The sequence below is a fragment of the Pagrus pagrus genome (assembly GCF_965226575.1).
Source record: "Pagrus pagrus genome assembly, chromosome: 12".
Lineage (NCBI taxonomy): Eukaryota > Metazoa > Chordata > Actinopteri > Spariformes > Sparidae > Pagrus > Pagrus pagrus.
Window position 1 is genome coordinate 30,226,835 of NC_140196.1, and position 20,000 is coordinate 30,246,834.

General features: G+C 40.2%; 1 protein-coding gene across 1 annotated transcript in view; it reads left to right on the forward strand.

Moving 5' to 3' along the window:
* Positions 1-20,000, forward strand: part of tox (thymocyte selection-associated high mobility group box) — an 83,803-nt gene that overhangs the window by 44,950 nt on the left and 18,853 nt on the right. The window contains exons 3-4 of the mRNA XM_084370082.1: positions 1,677-1,787; positions 13,369-13,641. Of these exons, the coding sequence (XP_084226208.1) occupies positions 1,677-1,787; positions 13,369-13,641 (384 nt within the window). The remainder of the gene's footprint in view (positions 1-1,676; positions 1,788-13,368; positions 13,642-20,000) is intronic.

The window sequence follows — 20,000 nt, forward strand, 5'->3', positions numbered from 1 at the left end:
TCTCGGCATCCGCCTCTGTGTGAAAGTTTCAGATGCGGCGAGGGGTGAAATTTCCCTCCGCCGCCTCTGATACCTCCGGAGGTATCAGAGGCGCATTAATGGCGAACCGAACCAGTGTGAACGGATAAGCCGGCGGCACGGAGTGAGGGCCTGGCGGTCTGATGCTGTTCACTGTGTGATAACTAACTAATCAGGTACAATAATACCGCAGTTATTCATGGATAAGTGTCTGTCAGCCTGTCGGTCCGACCGACTCTTCGTCACATTTCTGCCCGAAAAACAGCATCTGTCCCCGGCAAAAAACTTTAACTCACCAAGTGTTTGTCACGGTGAAAAAAATCACCGGGACGTTCAGCCCTCCACCGAGACTTCAGTGAACTTCCCCCCAGAAAACAGCCTCCCTCCCCGCGAGTGAAAGAGTCAGACAGCGTCCAGTTTACTGATGGTGATTATTTATGTAATTTAGAGAAAAACGTAACTTTGTCACTTTCCAGGATGTTTGGTGGGTCAGGATCTCATCACAACACATTATAACAGCATCCATATGATTATAAACAGTCAGCAGGTACATGTTTAGATTAACAGGAGGACACCGGGGAAACACGTTGAAAAAAACACACGTCATCACCATGACGCGTACCGTCACGCTTTCTGTGTGAATTACACTCTGGTTCGTCTTTTACGCCGGAGCTGCTTGGCTCTGTGTGAACAACCAACGGGGGAGAATTGGCGAACCGCCGCTGCGGCGATAATGCGGCGTCTGTGTGAAAAGGGCTACTGGCGTTGCTGCTGCTGCTACTCGCTGCCGCCATTTTTTGTTTTGGTCGGTTGACGCGTCGATGTACAGTTTTTGCGTCGACGTAATCGATGACGTCGACGCGTCGCCCCAGCCCTAGTCAACACCTTGGGCCCTTTATTGTGTTTCTCGAGCTGTTCCTGAGCAGTGTTTGCAGTGTGTCAGGGCACATTGTCCTGCTGGCGGGCCACTGACATCGGGTAGTGTTGTTGTGATTGGTCCACAACAGTGCTGGATGGGTGGTGCGTGTCAAGTGGCATTCACATGAATGCCAGCACCCAAGGTTTCCCAGCAGAACATCGCATTGTGATGAGATGATCAATGTTATTAATGTCACCTGTCAGTGGTTTTAATGTTGTGGCTGATCGGTGTATGTGTATATATGTATATGGTGGTCAGTCACACTTCCTCTTAAAGACATACATACACCAGAATAAAACACGATCTACTCCACATAACTAATCTGTTGTGCCAGTGTTATCTGTCTATGATGTTTTTATGTGTTTGTCTTTCTTCCTTCATTGCAGCTATACAGCACTGCAATGAAACCTTTTCTTATCAGGGATCAGCTGTTCAGGGAATGAATTGGCAATTTATTTACAGCATCTCTCTCTTTCTTGTTTTATTTCTGTCTCTTTTTTCTGTCAACTCAATTCACTTGTAGCTGTTGGTTGATGTAAAAGCAAAAGCGATATTACCCAATCATAAAAATAAAACATGATTTTGACCTACGTGTTGGAGACTGTATATGTGTCTAGGTGTGACCCGTGTCGAGTCTCTCTATTTGCTCTTCTTTATGACCTTTTCATTTGACCTCTTACCTTTTTCTTGGCCTCTGCATCCATTTGAACCTTTGTTTGTCTTTCTGTTCTTCCCACAGTTTCGTGTGCCACAGCCACCTCACCCTTTTAGCAAGGTGACGCCACCCAACCCGTCCTCACAGCACTGGAGGCGGGACACGCACATGGCTGATACACAACGTCTGCCTTGGGTGAATGCACGCACACTTACACACATAAACACAACATTCATTCATTCAGATGATTTTATCATCAGCCAATTGTAGATCAGGACTTGAAGATCTCGTCTGATCTCGTAAAACCTGTCTATAGGGAAGAAAAGTAGCAGTAGCAGTGGTTAAGACCTGCAAATATAAACAAGCTGATGTGCACCATCAATAGGCAATGAAAGTAAAATCTATTTGAAGTTGGCCGCTAACTTGATAACAGGCCAGAATGAAACCGCTGTCTGTACTCAAAAATTGTTAAGATAACAGAAGCATCACTCTGTGAAACAGCTGCACAGCAGTGAGTGGGCAGAGTGTTTCTTTCCTTACAACTTCGACAGAGTGATACACCTTCTTTCTAGTGCGTTGTCAATTTCAGAAATTTTGTCAGTCTGTTAAACTCTTGTTAATATCAGATAAATAATTTACGCACAGCAACTGCAGGATTTTTAAGGCTACAATTTGACACGATATTGGAAATACCCAAGACTCGGATCAGGATAGAGAAACGAAAAAACTTGAAATGGGTATCCTTAGTGTTTCAGCTTCAGTCTTCAGTGGCGAAGGGCAAGGCCAGGAGGTTAATTGGAGTTTAAAATTTACAGTGAATGTCACCTTGTCATGCCTCTAACATTTGAGTTTGCATGCATGAGCGCAGGGTTACTTTCTTTCCTGTAGGTGGCGCATGCTGACATGCATAGGTTTTATAAAAACTCAACATTCCCCCTTGTGGAGCATCTATAGCCTGGTGCAAAATCTGTGAGCGTGTTTATGAGTGATTTTTACAATCCAGTCCCATGAGGTTTTGCAAAAGGTAATTTATTGTGTGACCCTCTCTTCGTGGTAATGCCATGAATATTTTATAGAATCCAACTGTGTTTTGCAAAGTGCACATTTTACCTGGTCTAAGCAGAGGAAACACAATCACAAATCACAGTTAAGGTTAAGGTTACTTTATTGGTCTGCACCAGGGAGAAATTTGTCTCGGAGATAGGGAGAAGTTGCAGCACAAAACGGACATAAAATACATAAAATACATAAAAAACGACATGCAGTACAACGTACATCAGGTTAAGACAGTGGTGGAATAGACACGGACAAACACTGGATGAACCTACACATATACTGCCATAAATATACATCCACACAAGCATTCACATAAGCATTCGCATCACATCACCTCACCATAACACCATGTCAACCTACCAAAACATTCATTCTGTCATAAGTATAGGTTCAGTCACACATCCCAGCACTCTATCACAGCCTTCATTCATCGATCCATTCACTCGCATACATCCATACACTAGCTGGCGTCATGAATGTACGTTCATTTCCATATGCAGAACCATCGCATTCATTTCAGGCTGTTAAGAAGCTTAGTTGATACAGGAACAAAAGAATGTTTGTATCGATTGTGCCTGCACAACGGAAGCCTATATCTCCTCCCAGAATTCAGGAGAGCATATTCACAATTCAATACATGAGCACTGTCTGATAAAATGGCATTTGCCTGTCTTATAGTCGCCTGCTCAAAAAGGTCCTGTGGAGTAAGGGGGGGTATTCCCATAATCTTGCCCGAAGTTCTAACTAGGCTTGAAATCTCGGCTCTAGATTTAACTGTTAGATTACCAAACCAGCTGGTGATACCATAACGGAGGACTGACTCAATTGTTGCTCTGTAGAAAATGAACATAATATTTTTACAGACTCCAAACACTCTGAGCCTAGGTAAAAAATGAAGACGCTGATGGATTCTGGCACAGACATTGGCCACCTGTGTGCGCCAGCTCAAGTCGCTGTCAACATACACTCCCAGGTACTTAAAGGTTTTCACCTGCTCAATGTCTTGGCCATGGATGGCCACAGGGCTTTGGTCACCAACTGATCTAGGATCAAGCAGCATCTCTACAGTTTTGGTTGTGTTAATATGCAGCAGGTGCGTATCACACCAGTTGACAGTTGTCAATTTGTATTTTTGGTGAGCAGGCTAAGAATGACAGTGTCATCATAAAGTTTTACTATATATTGGTTTGGCTCAGAACTGACACAGTCGTTGGTATACAATGTGAACAGAAAAGGCAAACTGACACACCTATGGGGGGCACCAGTGCTGCTTACAGTCAAGTCAGACAGAGCTGAGTTAACCTTAACCTGTTGTGGCCTATTTGATAAAAAGGAGTGGTACCACCTAATTAAAAAAGGGTTAACATCTAACTATATCTAGATATGAACATTCAAGATATTAATATCTAAAAAGCAACGATATAAACGATATAGATTTCCCCCCGCGCTCGCCCTGCATGTACAGCTCTGGCAGTCACAACAAACATCATTTTTACGATTGCCCTTGAATGCACTGCTAAGGCCAACCAACCACAAACCTTATTTCATGCTTGCTGTGGATCGACAGCTGAAGCCAACCAATGACAAACATACGAGGGCGGGAGTGAGGGAGACGGAGACTGAGACGCACACACACACTACATACACAGCGGGGAAATTAAAACGAAAGAAAGAAAAGTGACATGAGTGCGGAAGATGATGCGGCCGGTGGCGGTGCAGAATCTAATTTGGTGCCAAAACATAAATCATCCTCCATTATTTGGAGGTATTTTGGATTTAAAAAGGATGATGTAAACCAGAGTGAGGTGTTGCGCAGGTCGTGCTTGGCGAAAATTGCGACGAAGCAAGGTAGCACAACAAATATGCACCACCTGAAACAACACCATCGCGTGCTGCACGAAGAGTGTATTGCAATGAGAGAAACACCGGGGACTTCTCAGTCATCCCAAATGAAGCCCAAGCAAAGTTTGATTGCTGATGCGTTCAGTAGCATTACACTGTATGAGTCGACGTCCACCATCGAGATATCTGGTATGAATATCGAGATATGAAATTTTGTCCATATCTTTCAGCCCTACATCTAACTGAACTAATTTCTTAAGAAGAATATGTGGCTGGATAAGATTAAAGGCAGAACTAAAATCCACAAAAAGAAGTCTGGTCTATCCAGCCGGATTTTCTAGGTGCTTCAGGGCAAGGTGCATTATAGTCGCTATGGCATCACTTGTGCTGCGATTCTTAGTGTAGGCAAACTGATATTTATCAAGCACTGGTTCCACAGCTATACGAAGTTTCCCTATCATGATCTTCTCTAGTGATTTAAAAACATTTGAAGTTATGGCCACCGGCCGGTAGTCATTGTCCTCCTGGGGACTGACCTTTTTAGGTATGGGCATCGTTCGCATGAAATATAATCTGAACCGCTCGATTAATAATGTCCAAAGACCAAGATACCAAATGGATTGGGATCTGGGGAATTTGGTGGCCCGATCAACACCATGGGCTCTTAATTGTGTTCCTCAAGCTGTTCCTCATCAGTTTTTGTGGTGTGTCACAGTGAACTGTCCTGCTGGGGGGGACCACTGCCATCGGGGAGTGCTGGGGATGTGTGCTTGGTCCACAATGGTGTTTGAATGGGTGGTGTATGTCAAGTGACCTAAGGTTACCCAGCAGAACATTGCATTGTAAATGAGATGATTAATGTTACTCACATCACATGTCAGTGGTTTTAATGTTGTGGCTGATTGGTATAAATACCATTTTAATGATGCATCACAGTACACATATGCCTCCTTAAAATAGAGTTCTGTATTATATTCATCATTTATTGTTTGAAGCTCTGATATATTCTACTTCTCACACACACTAGGGGTGTTCCAACAAGGGTACCTCACGATTCGATTCGATTTTGATTATGGGAGCTTCGATTCAATTATTGGCCACGATTCTTCGATTATTGCAATTTTTAATGCTTTTTTCCGTACAAGATTCATTTTGTCTTCATCTGTGGCTATATTTGTAAATAAATAGCCTATCAATTAACTCAGTTCCTCTAAAACTACACTCATAAAGTAAATAACAAGGTTTTTTGAACATTTGACTTGTATTTTTCAAAGACACAAAATATTTTATTTTATGACTATGTAAACATTTGCACTTTGACCTACTTAACTTTGACCAGGGAAAGCTCCACTTGCAGGAGAGCCCCCTCTATTGGCGGAAAACACTGAAAACAGTCAAGCCCTGGATTTAATGAGGCGTAAACATGTGACGTGACGTGGCGTGAAGCACGAAGTTGGGCAGTGATCAGTGACAACAAAGTTGTCTTCAAAATAAGAGCTTTACATTGCACCCCATCGGATTTTAGAACTGGGTTCTTAGCTGGGGGCTTTTAATTTGAAAGTAGCGACCGTTCGTAGCTTACCGCTACACAACAGCTGACAGTCAGCAGCTACTAGCTGTTTGGTTGTGTCCGCTAGCTGTCAGCTACAGAGACCGAGGAGACAGTAGCGTTGCTACAACAGTGCACGTTATCCACACCTCCGCCCATGTCCCGCAATTGCCGGCACATTGACGCCTCGGATTTAGATAGCAATGGAGGCGGCAGTAAGTGTACCCTCAGAGGCGTCAAATTGGCAGACCAAAACAGACCGCCAATTTGCCGCCTTCTGTCCAAATGCGCGGACCTAGCAAAGCATCGACGTTAATTAATCGATGCCGAATCGTCACATGACGCATCGCGATGCATCGCCACATCGATGAATTGCACCCACCTCTAACACACACCACACCCATAGAGGACCAAATGGGATTCTGTGATTCACTAATGGCTTATACCTAGCAAACGTACAACAACATCACCATAACAACACATTATATTTATGCCATATGTAGATCGATGTGTCTAATGTAGTTTGGAAAATTCCGACGGATCCATGGAATAATTATCAACTGTGTATGTGTGTGACAGTGTTTCCCCTAGGATGGAGTTGTAGCAGTGAAGGTGTCACACACTCATAGAAAATGTTTTGTATGTTCACAAAGTGCGCTGTCTTGGAGGTTTCTATGAGTTAGCTGGCAGTAGAGGGGCTCTCGAGGACTTTGTACATAAAGTAGCATCAATTTGCTGAAAGACGAAGCGGCTATGTTGTTCTGCTACCAGCGTGCTGGACCTACTAGTGATTGTTTGTCCTCATTGACGGATTAAAATTAAAGTAAAGTCATTACTTTCATTACTGTGTTTTAAAGTGGTACACAAGACCGAACCAAAGTGAAAGTGAAACTTAATGCTACACAGAAATATCTGTTGTGTTCCCCCTGTAGTATTTATCCATGCTAAATAACACGTCCTGCTACTGACCTGTTCTACTCTGCTGATGATCTTTGGTCATGTCTCTGCCACAGTAGGTTAAACATGCTGATCCTACAGTGATTGATGGCATCCACAGATGTGTTTTAAACTGGTGCACAAAGACAAACTGAGTGAATACACACAACACATTACTTTACACTCCACTGTGGCTTTAGTCATAGTCTGATTGCCAGCTTATGTGATTGTCATGTTTAGCCCTCAAAAATGTGATTATATTGACAGAAGAAGAAGAAGAAAAATACTATTTCCGTCAGTTTCAGTAGGGTCCCTTGCCCAATAGGGTCTGTGCTTGGCCCTGATTTAAACTGCAAGCAGTGATGAGGGCCCTTGCCCTCCCGTCTGCATGCCCCAGCTGAGGCCTCCTGGCCAAATAAGGACAGTTTGACAGGCCTCTGAATTTCATGTGTTTTGGACACTGCATAAGGAGTTCAGTGTGATTTCCAGTGTCCAGTAAGTGCCACAAGAGAAGACTTGGTAATTACTTGTTGGGTTGATTTATATAAAGGCTATACCACAGCATGCTAATTTCATGTGAACAAAATATTGATCATCACAAAAGGCTTACTTCCTGTTGCCAGTAGGTGGTGCATTAATTGTACATTGTAAATGACAAGAGCAAATTCTGAGCAAATTTTAGGTGGATCTTGTCAGCCTGCAAGGAAAAGTACATAGAAGTATAGAAACATGTGATTTACATGACAGGTGGTACTATCACTGTATCTGAATGTTGGCATGTAAATGTCTTCATGCTGGGACTCTTATCAAACCTTCGAAGTCTTGGCCAGATTTGACCATGTACAGAGGGGTTACATCAATTTCCTGTGTCGTAGCGACACATTGACCTTCGCCACACTGCCAGGGCCACGACATTCAAAGAAAACCCACAATTTTCACAACACAGCTTCATCAAGGTCTTGTGTGTTCTTAATATGTTTGCGGAGGAGCTGGTCATTTGGCTCGGGGGGGGGGGGGTACATCACTCTTTAAAAAATGTAATTTCATGTTGCCACTACTGTAAAGTATGAAGCAGATTTGACCATAGATATTAAAGTTACAGCAACTTCCTGTATCATGGCATATCAGCCTTTCTTTGCAAAGTTGTTAGGATTGCCCTGACAAAATTCGAAGTCGATCTGGTTAAAGATGTGGGACAAGTTCAATAAAATGCAACTCGTGCAAATGCAAAAAGATGAGCACTTAATTCAGAATTACCGACTTCCTGCTGGGTTTAGGTCATGGTACCAGAGACTTTGTTGTAGGTCTATGTGTGACACAAATGTGTACCGAATTTCATACATGTTCATCCAAGTAGCTTCATGTAGCTTCAGGGGCTGTTGTAAGAAGTAAAGAAAATGTCATTTTCGGTAGCCACTAGGTAGCGTATGACTGTAAGTGAATATTGGTATATTAATGTCTTCAGGGCGGGACTGTTCACGGCGCCACATTAGCTTTCACTGGGCTGCCACACCCATTAGCAAAAACAATGTTCGCAATACAACATCATCAAGGTGTTGAAGGTTAATACATAATTAACATAATTTTAGTTTAAAACATTCTAAAAATGAACTTGCAGTGCGAAGAAGTAACAGTTCTGGAGTTATGTCCAAGATGCCTAATACCTTTTCCACTAGCACTTTTGGCTGCGCCGAGTCAAACTGAGCCGCTGAATCTGAGAGAAAGACGTTTTAAAAGTCAGTGTGTTCAGCTCTCAGTACTTTTGTAGCCTCTAACTGAATCTCTTTAGTTTCTCTCGTCCTGTTTGTTCTTTCAAACATTTGCTGTGTTTTACCGTTTCATCATGTTCGCTTTCAGCTGTTTCAGGAGTCATGTTAAGTTACTGCTGCTGAAAACACAACGTTTCCTGTAATGCTGCTTCATAATAAAAGCTTTTAAATGACTAAATAACGGGGGGCTTTTATTGTGAAGAAGTTATAGTAAATGAACCGTGTTTGTAACTGAATTAGCAGAGATTCTTCGATAGTACTGTGGGGATCGAGACAAGCATTGCTTTAAGACACACCTTCAAGTTGTGATGGAAAAGCAAATACCCGGCTAATGGAAAAATGGCACAAGTATTGGATTGCAGAGACTACTGCTAAGCAGCCAGGACATGCCATCCATTCTTGTAATAACACCTCCTGGCCTGAGAGTCACTGTAACGTCTAGTGTGACGCAGGAGAGGATGGGACCTAATAACAACTCCTATAGTTTCCTTGCATTTCAAGAGGGTCCGCTTTTCAAATTACTATGCTTAGAAATAAATCTTCCTTTAATACATAACATGCTGGCCACTGTCTATCTTTGTCTTAAGATTTAAGATATACAAATCCTCAGATCTACAACTCTCTGTGGATACAATGTACTAATGTGCATTGACACAATATAACAAACACAGATGGAGCATTGTAGAGAAATTATTATTACTGTTGCTCAGTACAACAGCCAGTACCACTAAATTACTATTTCTAAAATATTGTTAAACTCCTTATATTAAATTGTCCATGTAGGTAAAAAAAGAAAACTATTAATGTGTCCATAACACTTACAACTACCAACAATCCTAATGACAAGTTACAGAATGACATAAATAATGTGCATAAATATGTCCAGAGGCATCAAACAAGAAATACATTTAAATTTCAGACAATTCTAATCTAATGTAATTCAATGGCTATTTAGATACCTTCAAAAGTCAGTTATCTTCCCTCCTAAAGACATTTAATAATCATTCTAATGACAAAAACTGATGTTGATGGTTACACATTCATGTCCTACAGACATATGTGCTTTTTCATGGTATATGAAATGGTCATGAACATGGAGTTCTGAAGGACTTAATCCTGACTACATTATTCTTTCTAGAAGCCTCCAGTGCACCAAGAACAGGCTATTGTACTGACATGAATGGAAGTGCAGAGAGAGAGGAGTAATTTATGCAGAACTTGAAGAAATGATAGAGAGTAGACGAGAGAGGGGAAGAGGGAGAGCGAAGCAGACAGACAACAACAGAAAAGAGGTGTAATTTATGCAGAGCTCTGAGCTCCAACAGGACTCTGCCTGAGAGTAAGACATGAAACTGACTGCTGGTTTGCGGAGACCTGATAAGCACAGTGAAGTAAGCATGCCATTGATATTAAAAATTCACATGACAAGATTCAAAAACGCATGTAGTCGGAGAAAATGATCAAACAACTGAGAGTTTCCTTTTTTTAAAGTAGCTGACTTGTTGGATAGTTCTAGAAAGAAACTAAATTATTAGACTCACAGTTGTAGAGCAGAGAGCTCGGTGAGACTGAAACTCAGTGATATATGATACACAAGTATTGTGATATGTAATCATACATGTGCTTTTAATGACCAGACACTAATTTACATAGGTGTATGAGCAAATAATGGCCATAGATATTTGAATCTTAGAAGCAACTGATTTTAGGATCTGAATTAGACCAGCCCACTCTGAGATTTTTTGACCCGACTTAGATTTTTTGATCTGAATTGAGCCTTTTTATTTTGAGCTATTTTAAACTGGAAATGACTGTTGAAAATAAAATAAACTAGAGCCCATCTTGTGATGGTCACACCATCCACCTGTCAACATGCTCATGTGCTGACCTGTGAGTACTCCCTAGTCATTACTACATTATTACATGAGTACTCAGTACTCATGGGTCGGACCCCACCCATCTTCAAACTTCGTTTTCATTTTGATTTCAACTACACACCTGTAAAGTTGTGTGATTGTATGTTGCAGGGTGGTGATGCCATCGCGGTGACAACATAGACATAGATAACAGACAGGCAGACATAGAAACACTCGGTAAAATACTCAAAAATGCATCTGTAGTAGGGGTGGGACAAAATATTTATACAGTTAATATATCGTGATTCCTCCTCTAAAGATATGATTACTGATGCACTAGCATCAAATATCAACATTTTTATTTAAACATGCAGCACATTGGAATGATGACACGTGGAAAATGATTGTCTTGCAATTTATCAATCATCACAGAATCGCTGTATTGTAATACTATTGTTATTGTGGGCAGCGTATCATGAATCATATTGTGAGTTACTCTGTAGTTACCACCCCTATTCTGTTGTAGTTCCGACTGCAGTAGGTTTATCCAGGACCACATTTTGCCATGATGACACATACACACACAAAGACTCACAAAGTGAAGACCTTACCAGCCCACGCTGTCGCGGCTGTTAACATTAGTTGCAAGTTTAGACTATTATCTTCATTGCTGATTAATCTGTCGATTTTTTTTTTTCAGGTTTATCAATAAGTTGTTTGGTCTATAAAATGTTGGAAAGTGGTGAGAAATGTTGATCAGTGTTTCCCAAAAGCCCAAGATGACATCCTCAGATGTCTTGTTTTGTGTACAACCCAAAGACTTTCAGTTTACTGTCACAGAGGAGCAAAGATACCAGAAAACACATGCACACATTTAAACACCTGGAATTGTATGCTAAAAATTATACAAACGATAAAGTGATTATCAAAATAGTTTGTGGTTAATTCAATAGTTGACATGTATTTGAGTAATCGTTGCAGCTCCAAGATATTCAGGTGCTACAATTTCAGTGACACTTAAATTATAGCATCAAGATTTCAGTAATTGAATTCAATATCTATCAAAGAGATTCAGACGTGTTTGGGACTGATTGGAGTCTGAGTTGGTCACGGCTGAGAGGAATCACAGATCTGTGAGATCTACTACATAAGAAGCATCCTTGGAATGTTGTAGTCTGTGATCTTGTAACCCTGAAGATAACAGTTTAGATTCACTACAGGACGAACACATTATGTGCAGGCTGTGTAGCACTATAAATAAGATGTAAATCCTGAGTTCTTATTGCACCAGAAATACTTGGATGAGTACAGTGAAATGCAGAGTATATCCCTAAATTAGAGGCTAAAGTCCTAACGAGTCTCTGTTGTAAATCCCTTTAACCATAATTAAAGAGAAACGCCACCAATTTTAGATGTCAAAATTAATCTAGTTGCTATGGTGAATACATAAAATGCTATTCAGTTACATATGAGAAGTGTAGGATTCAGGGATAAGGGGACTAAAAGTCAGGATAACTGTGCTCCCTACTTTTGGCTGAACTGTCACTTATACGTATATTATTATTTTAGTACGCTATATATAGTTAGTTGTTAGTTCAGTTAAGAAAGAATTCATTGTGAATTAACACTGGAAAGGGAGTTGTTTTAGTTTTTGCGATGGAAGGTGTTTGATAATTTTCCATATTCCATATTGTACATATCTATTTTATTTAGAAGTGGAGAAACTGTCAACTTAAATCATGGCTTTCCACAGTGGCTTTTAATTACATAGCGAAACTATACATCACATAAGTCGCCCCATAACTCTGTCTTCAATGAGTCATGAGTGGTGCAACACATAACTCAACACTGGGTTTAAGATACTGTAGAAAAGAGTTAGAGAGAACGAAAGAGTGAGAGAGAGAGAAATGAAAGAGAAATTGAGGATGAGATTAGAATAGCGAGAAATCAAAAAGACAGTTGGAAGGAGAAGGATGGTGAGAGATGAAGAGCAAAAGAGCACGAGAGGGAGAAACTGGTGTGGCCAGCCAAGCAGAAAAGGCTGTCAGTCTCTATAAAAGATCTCCTCTGTCAGATTAGTATGAGAGAGCTTCTCTCTCTCTCTCTCTCTCTCGCTCTTTCTCTTCACCCTAATGTTTCTCACTCTTCTCTTCTCTCACTCCATTTTCCTCTTCAAGTCTCCCTCTCATTTGTCTTTGCTCTCAGAATAATTCATTATCATAAATTAGCTGTTACTGGTTTTCTTTTGTGTGTCAGATCAGCACTGATATATTTTACACACAACCATCCACCTGTGTGTATCCTCTCAGGTGAAGGGGGCTCACACATATAGATTACTGTGTTGTGTCGCTGAATGAGTATTTGCTCACAAGGCTTTTGTTCAAGGCTGGGAATATCATTAGTGATAATTATTCTGTGATGGGAGCTCTGGCTGAGGAAGAATGACGACATGACACAACACAGAGCTCAGACTGGATTCAGCGTTCTGGGCTAATGGTGATGGGCAGTTCCTCCATCTCTTCCATCCATTATCTCTGACAGTAATGTCTCATGCCACTTTGGTCTCTTATGTCTCTACGTAATTCTTTTTGATTTTGATTTTTTTTTTTTTTTGCAACATCCACCCAAGCTATATCACAACAGATTTGACTTTGTCCCACATCAGTGAAGAGTCAGAAAGTCAACAGTGTGATTCACAGAACAGTAATGGAATCTAAAAAGTTGTCTTTAATTGTTTTTTCTCTAATCTTGTCTTTGTCTCTCTTTAGTCATACTCAGTGGGTGGTTTGGGTGATGAGGACTTCAACATCCCACCCATTATCCCCCCCACCCTGCCAGACCACATGCTGCCCCCCCATCTCCCCCACGATTCCCCCTCTGGACCGTACCACCCTCTGGACCCCCCCTCCAGCACAGTTCCTCACCACCCCTACCAGCTGCAGAGCATGGATCTGCCAGGCATGCCTGTGAGCCAAGATGGAGGTGCTATGTTGAACCAAGATGGTGGCACATGCGGCCCAATGACAAGCACTCTGTCTGTAGTAAGTGGTCACAAATAAATCACATGTATTAAAGGGAATTATGCTTTAGTAATGATGAACAGGGAATTGTAAGCAAGGTTTGATTTTAACATGACCTTTAGCCTCTTAAATGACTGCACAAGGCCCGGCACGCCCACACAGGTTTCAAAAGTATCTGCTGATTAGATCTTTCTTGGGTGAAATAACATTAGTAATATGTTATATATTAGTTATGCTCCAGAAAAACTACCCACTTAAAGATCATTTCTAGACATGTTTTAATTCACTGCTTATAATTATAAAATTCATCATCTTGTTAAAAATTAATTATCTTCCACTGAAAAGTCCAGAATATAAAAATGTTGTTTATTTTATGTTTGACTGAATTAAACTGAAATGAACACAGGACAATTCTCCCCTTTAGCCCCATCTTCATTCTGCACAGTGAAGCTCCAATATCCAAGAACAAAAACACATTTGAGTGGAGGGGGACTTTAAAAGAATGATAGACATGAAATTTGTATTACCCCGTTTGTTATCAGACTCTAATCAGACATAATAAGTGACACCTGTGTCGATTATAATAATAATATTTACCTTATTGCCCGTCATGGAGAAATTCATTCTTTCACTCTGATTAGCAAACCTATATAAATATAAATACAGTTGCGGTCAAAAGTTTCATCCACTCATAAAGAGCATGTTCATCATGTCAGTCTTCAGTTCCTGTGATTTCTACAGCTCTCATGTTTCTGTGATGAATGAGTGGAACACAAACTACTTTGTCACAAAAACAGTCATGAAGTTTGGTTTAGTAATGAATTTATTATAGGTCTTCTGAAGATGTGACCAAATCTGCTGAATCATGAATTAACATACAGTAATTCTAATTTTTGGTTAAATGTGTCTGCCATTTTCACCTCAGACGGGTTCTTTTGATATCCAATGGCAGCAGAACTGCCCCACAGCAGAACTCTACCAGCCCCATGTAGGTTTGGTGTTCTTGGGGTTAAAGGTCTCACCTTCTCTCCTCCAAACATATTGATGCTCATTGTGGTCAAACAACAAGAACCAACAAGAAGCAAGAGCTTCTTTCTAACACAGCAGCCTCTCAGCTCATGTTGATGTAAAACACACCTGACTGCTGACACTGACACCTGTCTTCCAGCAGCTTCTAATTCATGCAGACTTGCTTTTTGGTGGTTTTTGTTGACTCTGGACCACCCTGACCAGTTTTCTCTCAGCAGCAGGTGATAGTTTGTGTTTTCTGATCGTGGCAGTGACACAACTGTGCCGTGCAGTTTATACTTACAAACAGTTGTTTGTACCGACCGACCAACTGGGATATTTCTAGCCGGATGCCTGACTGACTAGCATAGTGAAAGCAAGGTTTATACGGATCCAGACTACATGGTTGCATAACCTACATGGTTATACATGATAAGTTCATGCACAAAAATTATCTATAGAAAGTTTAAAGTACAGAAACACTTCAGAACATCATTTAAAAAATAATATGGATTGTAAAATAGCTTACAGTTTTGTAAAACAAGATACAATTACACAAATATAACAAGAAATAGAGTTTCAGTGCAGTGAGAGGGATGCTAGTTGTTTCAAGATTAAGAAAGGAATTAAATGAAGTCAAGGGTGAAGGAGAGCAGGAGAGTGTTCAGTGTAACTGGCTGGTGTCATTCCAGACTTCCAGATCACTCCTTCATAGGTTCTGGTCATCATGTGTTGCTCAGTACAACAGCCAGTACCACATTGTGTTGTGCATTCTCCTTCCTTGTAGTTCTGTAGTGCTGCCCACATGTTGTTAAGCAATATTTGGCACTATTCTGTGCTCATGGATGGACAGCAGAGAGGTACAAGTGATTTGAGACATTTCTATGAAGTGTCAGACACTTTTATCACCGTAAAAACCTTTCACTGGTAAAGACATACCACACATTGAACAGGCACCTTGGATTGTGCTGGATACTCAAAAGAAACTGTAGAGTGGACTCTTACTTTGTGTCCTGCTCAAAGACACCTTGACTTTACTTATTGGAAGAAAACTGAGGATCTCAGTGAATCAGAGATTTGAACACACTGCCAACTGATGTATATGAACCACAGTCTTTCACATTTTATTCAGTTTAATGGAGTGAAATAGGATGTTGTAGTGAGGCAGTGTTAATGGCAGCTTGTTGATTTGATTTGACTTTGGTTTGATTTTTTTTTATATTTTAAGTCTTCATTTCACAGTAAAGTGAAAATCTTGCTTTGAGCTGTGATATTCAAATGTGGTTGACGTGTCATACAGTGAAGAAACGAAAGCATCACCTGAGACACGTCAACTGTCATAGATACTAAGGATTTGGTGGGCTAAATATATGTGTAAGTGTCTGTGACAAAGATTTATCTTATTTTATTAAAAATGAAACTGTCTCACCTCCCACTTTTGATCTCCATATTAAACTTACCTGCTTTAATATGAAGTGTCAGTTTGAAACCTCACCATAACCTCCCAACCTTGACTGTAGTTGAATTAGAATGACTGTAAAACACCAGAACAAAGACTGTTGTTTAAACTTTTAATTAGATTAAGATTTTTGTCTCTCTGTCTTTGATTGAGACTAACTTGTCTGTTAACTGGTGGAGATAATTATTTTAGGGGCCCGAAGGCTCTTCTTTTCCATCTCCTCTGTCTCAGTCCTACCTTCTCTACACCTCACTGTTATATGTTCATACTAACATTCATTTACTGCCAGGCCATGAATGATGGTTGCCTGGCAACCGTGCCTGGCTCAGCCCAGTTGGGATGGGTGGGGGGGCTAGAAAGATTCAATTCTGTGTGTGTGTGTGTGTGTGTGTGTGTGTGTGTGTGTGTGTGTGTGTGTGTGTGTGTGTGTGTGTGTGTGTGTGTGTGTGTGTGTGTGTGTGTGTGTGTGTGTACAGTGTGTCAGGACTACTCAGTTGCAGTTAATATTGAGATCTTGACTGCTCGTTTTTTTTCTGTCTTGGCTGCCATCTGATTGAAGGTAAATGTTTAATATAATAAGCTTAGACAACTTAATTTGGTTATTTTTCACTGGTGGTTTGTTCTCATTGGTTCAAAGTTACAATCCGTGATGTTTATAGTAAATCACTGTTCTTCTTATGTCTGTTGTGTACTGATGTAACACAACCTATTTCACAACAGGTTTTCTAGTCTAAATGTGCCATGTTGGCTTAACTTTGCAACTGCACTTGCACATTTGAGACTAATTGTAGTAAAAAAAAAAAAATCTAACGTAAGAAGAATGGGCTCCGATATGACAACCCAAGTGAAAATGCCGATAGGGTTTAGAGTACCTTTCTGCTACACAGCCTGTGGAGATTAGAGTAGTCCTGCCTCTAAACATGAGCCATCAGCTCACAGAAGCCTTCTCTCTCCACAAAGTTCACAGGGAGCATATTTCCAGTCACCATTCTTGTGCTGAGCTGGCGAACCTACTCTGCCCTGTGGCAACACAATGAAACATGCTAACACTGCCGGCAAATGAGCTGATGAGTGATGGCCTGTCATCTGTGTGGTCTGTCCATGTGATTAATGCATCAAATCAATTTAATATACATAGGTGAACTCATTTTGTTTATTTTGTTGAAATAATTTAACTTTAGATCAAGTGATGTCTGAATGAAAACCTTAAACGTTAACTGTGACTCGGCTGATCTTTTATTTTTGCAAATGCGATCTGTGCAGATATTTATAAATGGCAGTTACGTCGCTGTGTCTCATCCAAAAATGTCAACTTTTAATACAAAACAGGGTCAATGAATGAATACTGACGTCCAAGTCCAGTACTCATGATGGTGATATGTACAAGACTTTATCTTTATCGTCTGCCCTTTGCTCGACAATTCCGGACACACAGTGTGATTTCTCATTTCAAAATCAAAGATCTCTCATATCAGTCGACCACAGGAAGTCCTTATAAATAAGAGCAGCCACACGTCACTTTACTGTGTCCAGAACGACCACGCCCCCTTTTAGGTGGAAACAGACACTTTAAAAATGCCGATGCCAAACAGAAAACATTGAGTAGCAAGATGCCTAAAAGCTGCTGTGTAGCATTTTTTCACGTCAAAAAATAAAAATCCCAAAGGTTGTGATTTTCTTTACCAAAGAACGAAGGACAGCAGAGTGGAGATATGTGGCTTCAGGCCTGTCCACAGAGAGGATGACATGTAGATCACAGTGAATCCAGAAAGAGCTATTGCAAGATTGTAACCACAGTTTTTACTGTTAAACAAATATAGCCCGACTATAAAACACCTGTTTCTAGAATGGACTTTTGTTTAATAGCCACTCCATTCAACAGACCGCCAGGAGCAGAGGGTGTTTTAACTTTAATGATTAAACATTAACTGAGCTGGCCTACCTTCTAATAACGAAAGTGGAGCTAAAACCGACCTCTTTGGACCTCCTCTCAACTCTTAGTAAACAAAACAGCTATTGAAGTAGAGACAGCGGTTCTGCTTGACCACAGCAGTGCAATTAGTTTACAGTAACATCACACTGTACAGATTATAAAACAGTAAGATGAAGTGTCTTAATGATAGAAAAGATGATTAATGATGATGAAAAATGAACTGGACATCTAGTAAGGTAGTCAGGTTAGGCCACTTTAATGGAGACTTTGACTGAAAGGACACTCATCAACCTCGTCATATATCAATAATCGACAACAACATAACATGCTTTGGCCGTCAGGGCTCTTAATAGCTGAAAATCCATATGGTATTCTTAGTTTATGCTATTGAATTAGCAATGCCGTCGGAAGTTGCGTTTACCACCAGTCAAATTAGAGGCGCTGTGTTCACACAAAAAAGGGTGTGGCCATGATGCAGGGGCCAAGTACCTGGATAGGTTTCTCTCATCTTTAGAGCTGCAACAATTAGTTGATCATGATTGATAAATATATAAATATTTGGTGACTCCAGGTTCTTAAAGGGGAGAACTTGTGCGTTAACTGAATATTTTGGTGTTTGGACTGTTGCTCGGCCAAATCAAGACATTTGATAATATCGACTTGATAGTGTTTTCTGATGTTTTATAAACGAAAGGATTAATAGAGAAAATAATCAGCAGATTAATCAGCAATTATCATTAAGACTAGTATTAAAACTTTTAATATAAATAGCCTATAGTTACAGTTTAGCACAGTATGACAAAGTTAATAGGTTTGAATGCTTCCTAAATCTGTCTGGAAAACTGTCCCACATTTAATATAGTTTTGCCATTTTAGTTTAAACAAATAAGACTATCTGAAAAACCTTTGAAGCCATTTTTAGACATATTTTGTTTCCTCTGGCTGAATCTGAGCGATAGTAACCACATTAACCTCATCGACAGCATAGTCATGATCATAAACACAACACAGATAAAAATTTTAACATCAACAATTTCATGACAACTGGGCGAACTGCTTCCCCTGAAGGAGATCATGTGATATGATCAGAAGCTCCTGCACAGCAACTTCATAGATCTTATCTTCTCAGTTTAAACAAAACCATTGAAGTGTCTGATGAAATTAAAAATGGAAACTTGGATTGAAAGTCCATATCGATCACAGAAGAATAATACTGTGCAGAGAAATAATGCACATATAAGAGTGTAATCTTATTGTTTTTATCTCACAAATGTAAAATGTTATTAGCTATTCAGCACTACAACACTTACCAAGCTTTATTTTGATTCATGACAAGTCAAACATGTTCTACTTTACAAATATCCAATTAAATATGAAGTAGTTTCAGTATTTAATCAGTCGTTCTACTAAATACAATGACATGTTACTAGTAGCTCTGAGCTCTCTTGTTATTTCTGATATTTGGTGATAGACTTATACTGCAATTAAGGCAACATATGTATTCATGAAATACAAAAAGACTAAGATCAAGAACAGATTTTGAATTATTCAGCTTCTTTCCCTTCATGGGACATGAGTCAGTTATTACTCACCCTACTTGTGTCAGGGGCTCCCCCGCTTTTTCTCTCAGGCCATCACGCCCACGTCTTTCTGACCCCACACCTCAAAGGAAAATCAGATTTGTGTTTTTCCATTGGTAATGCTTATATTTCCCAGTTGTGTCAACTGGTGGCCTCCTGTCCCAGTCAACAGATGCTGCTTGTGAAGTTATCGCTCAGACCACTGAAAACTACAGCTTCTTTAATTTCTTTAATTGTCTAGCTCTGCATTTTCTGTTGGTGCGTTTTAAGTTTGTCAAGCAAACATTCTTTAATTATTCAAAGTATCACTCTGTCATCCTGAGCCGAGCACTTCACAACATAATACAGCCATAGTAACTATGTCATGTAGTGTAACGGTGTCATGTATAAGAATTTTCAG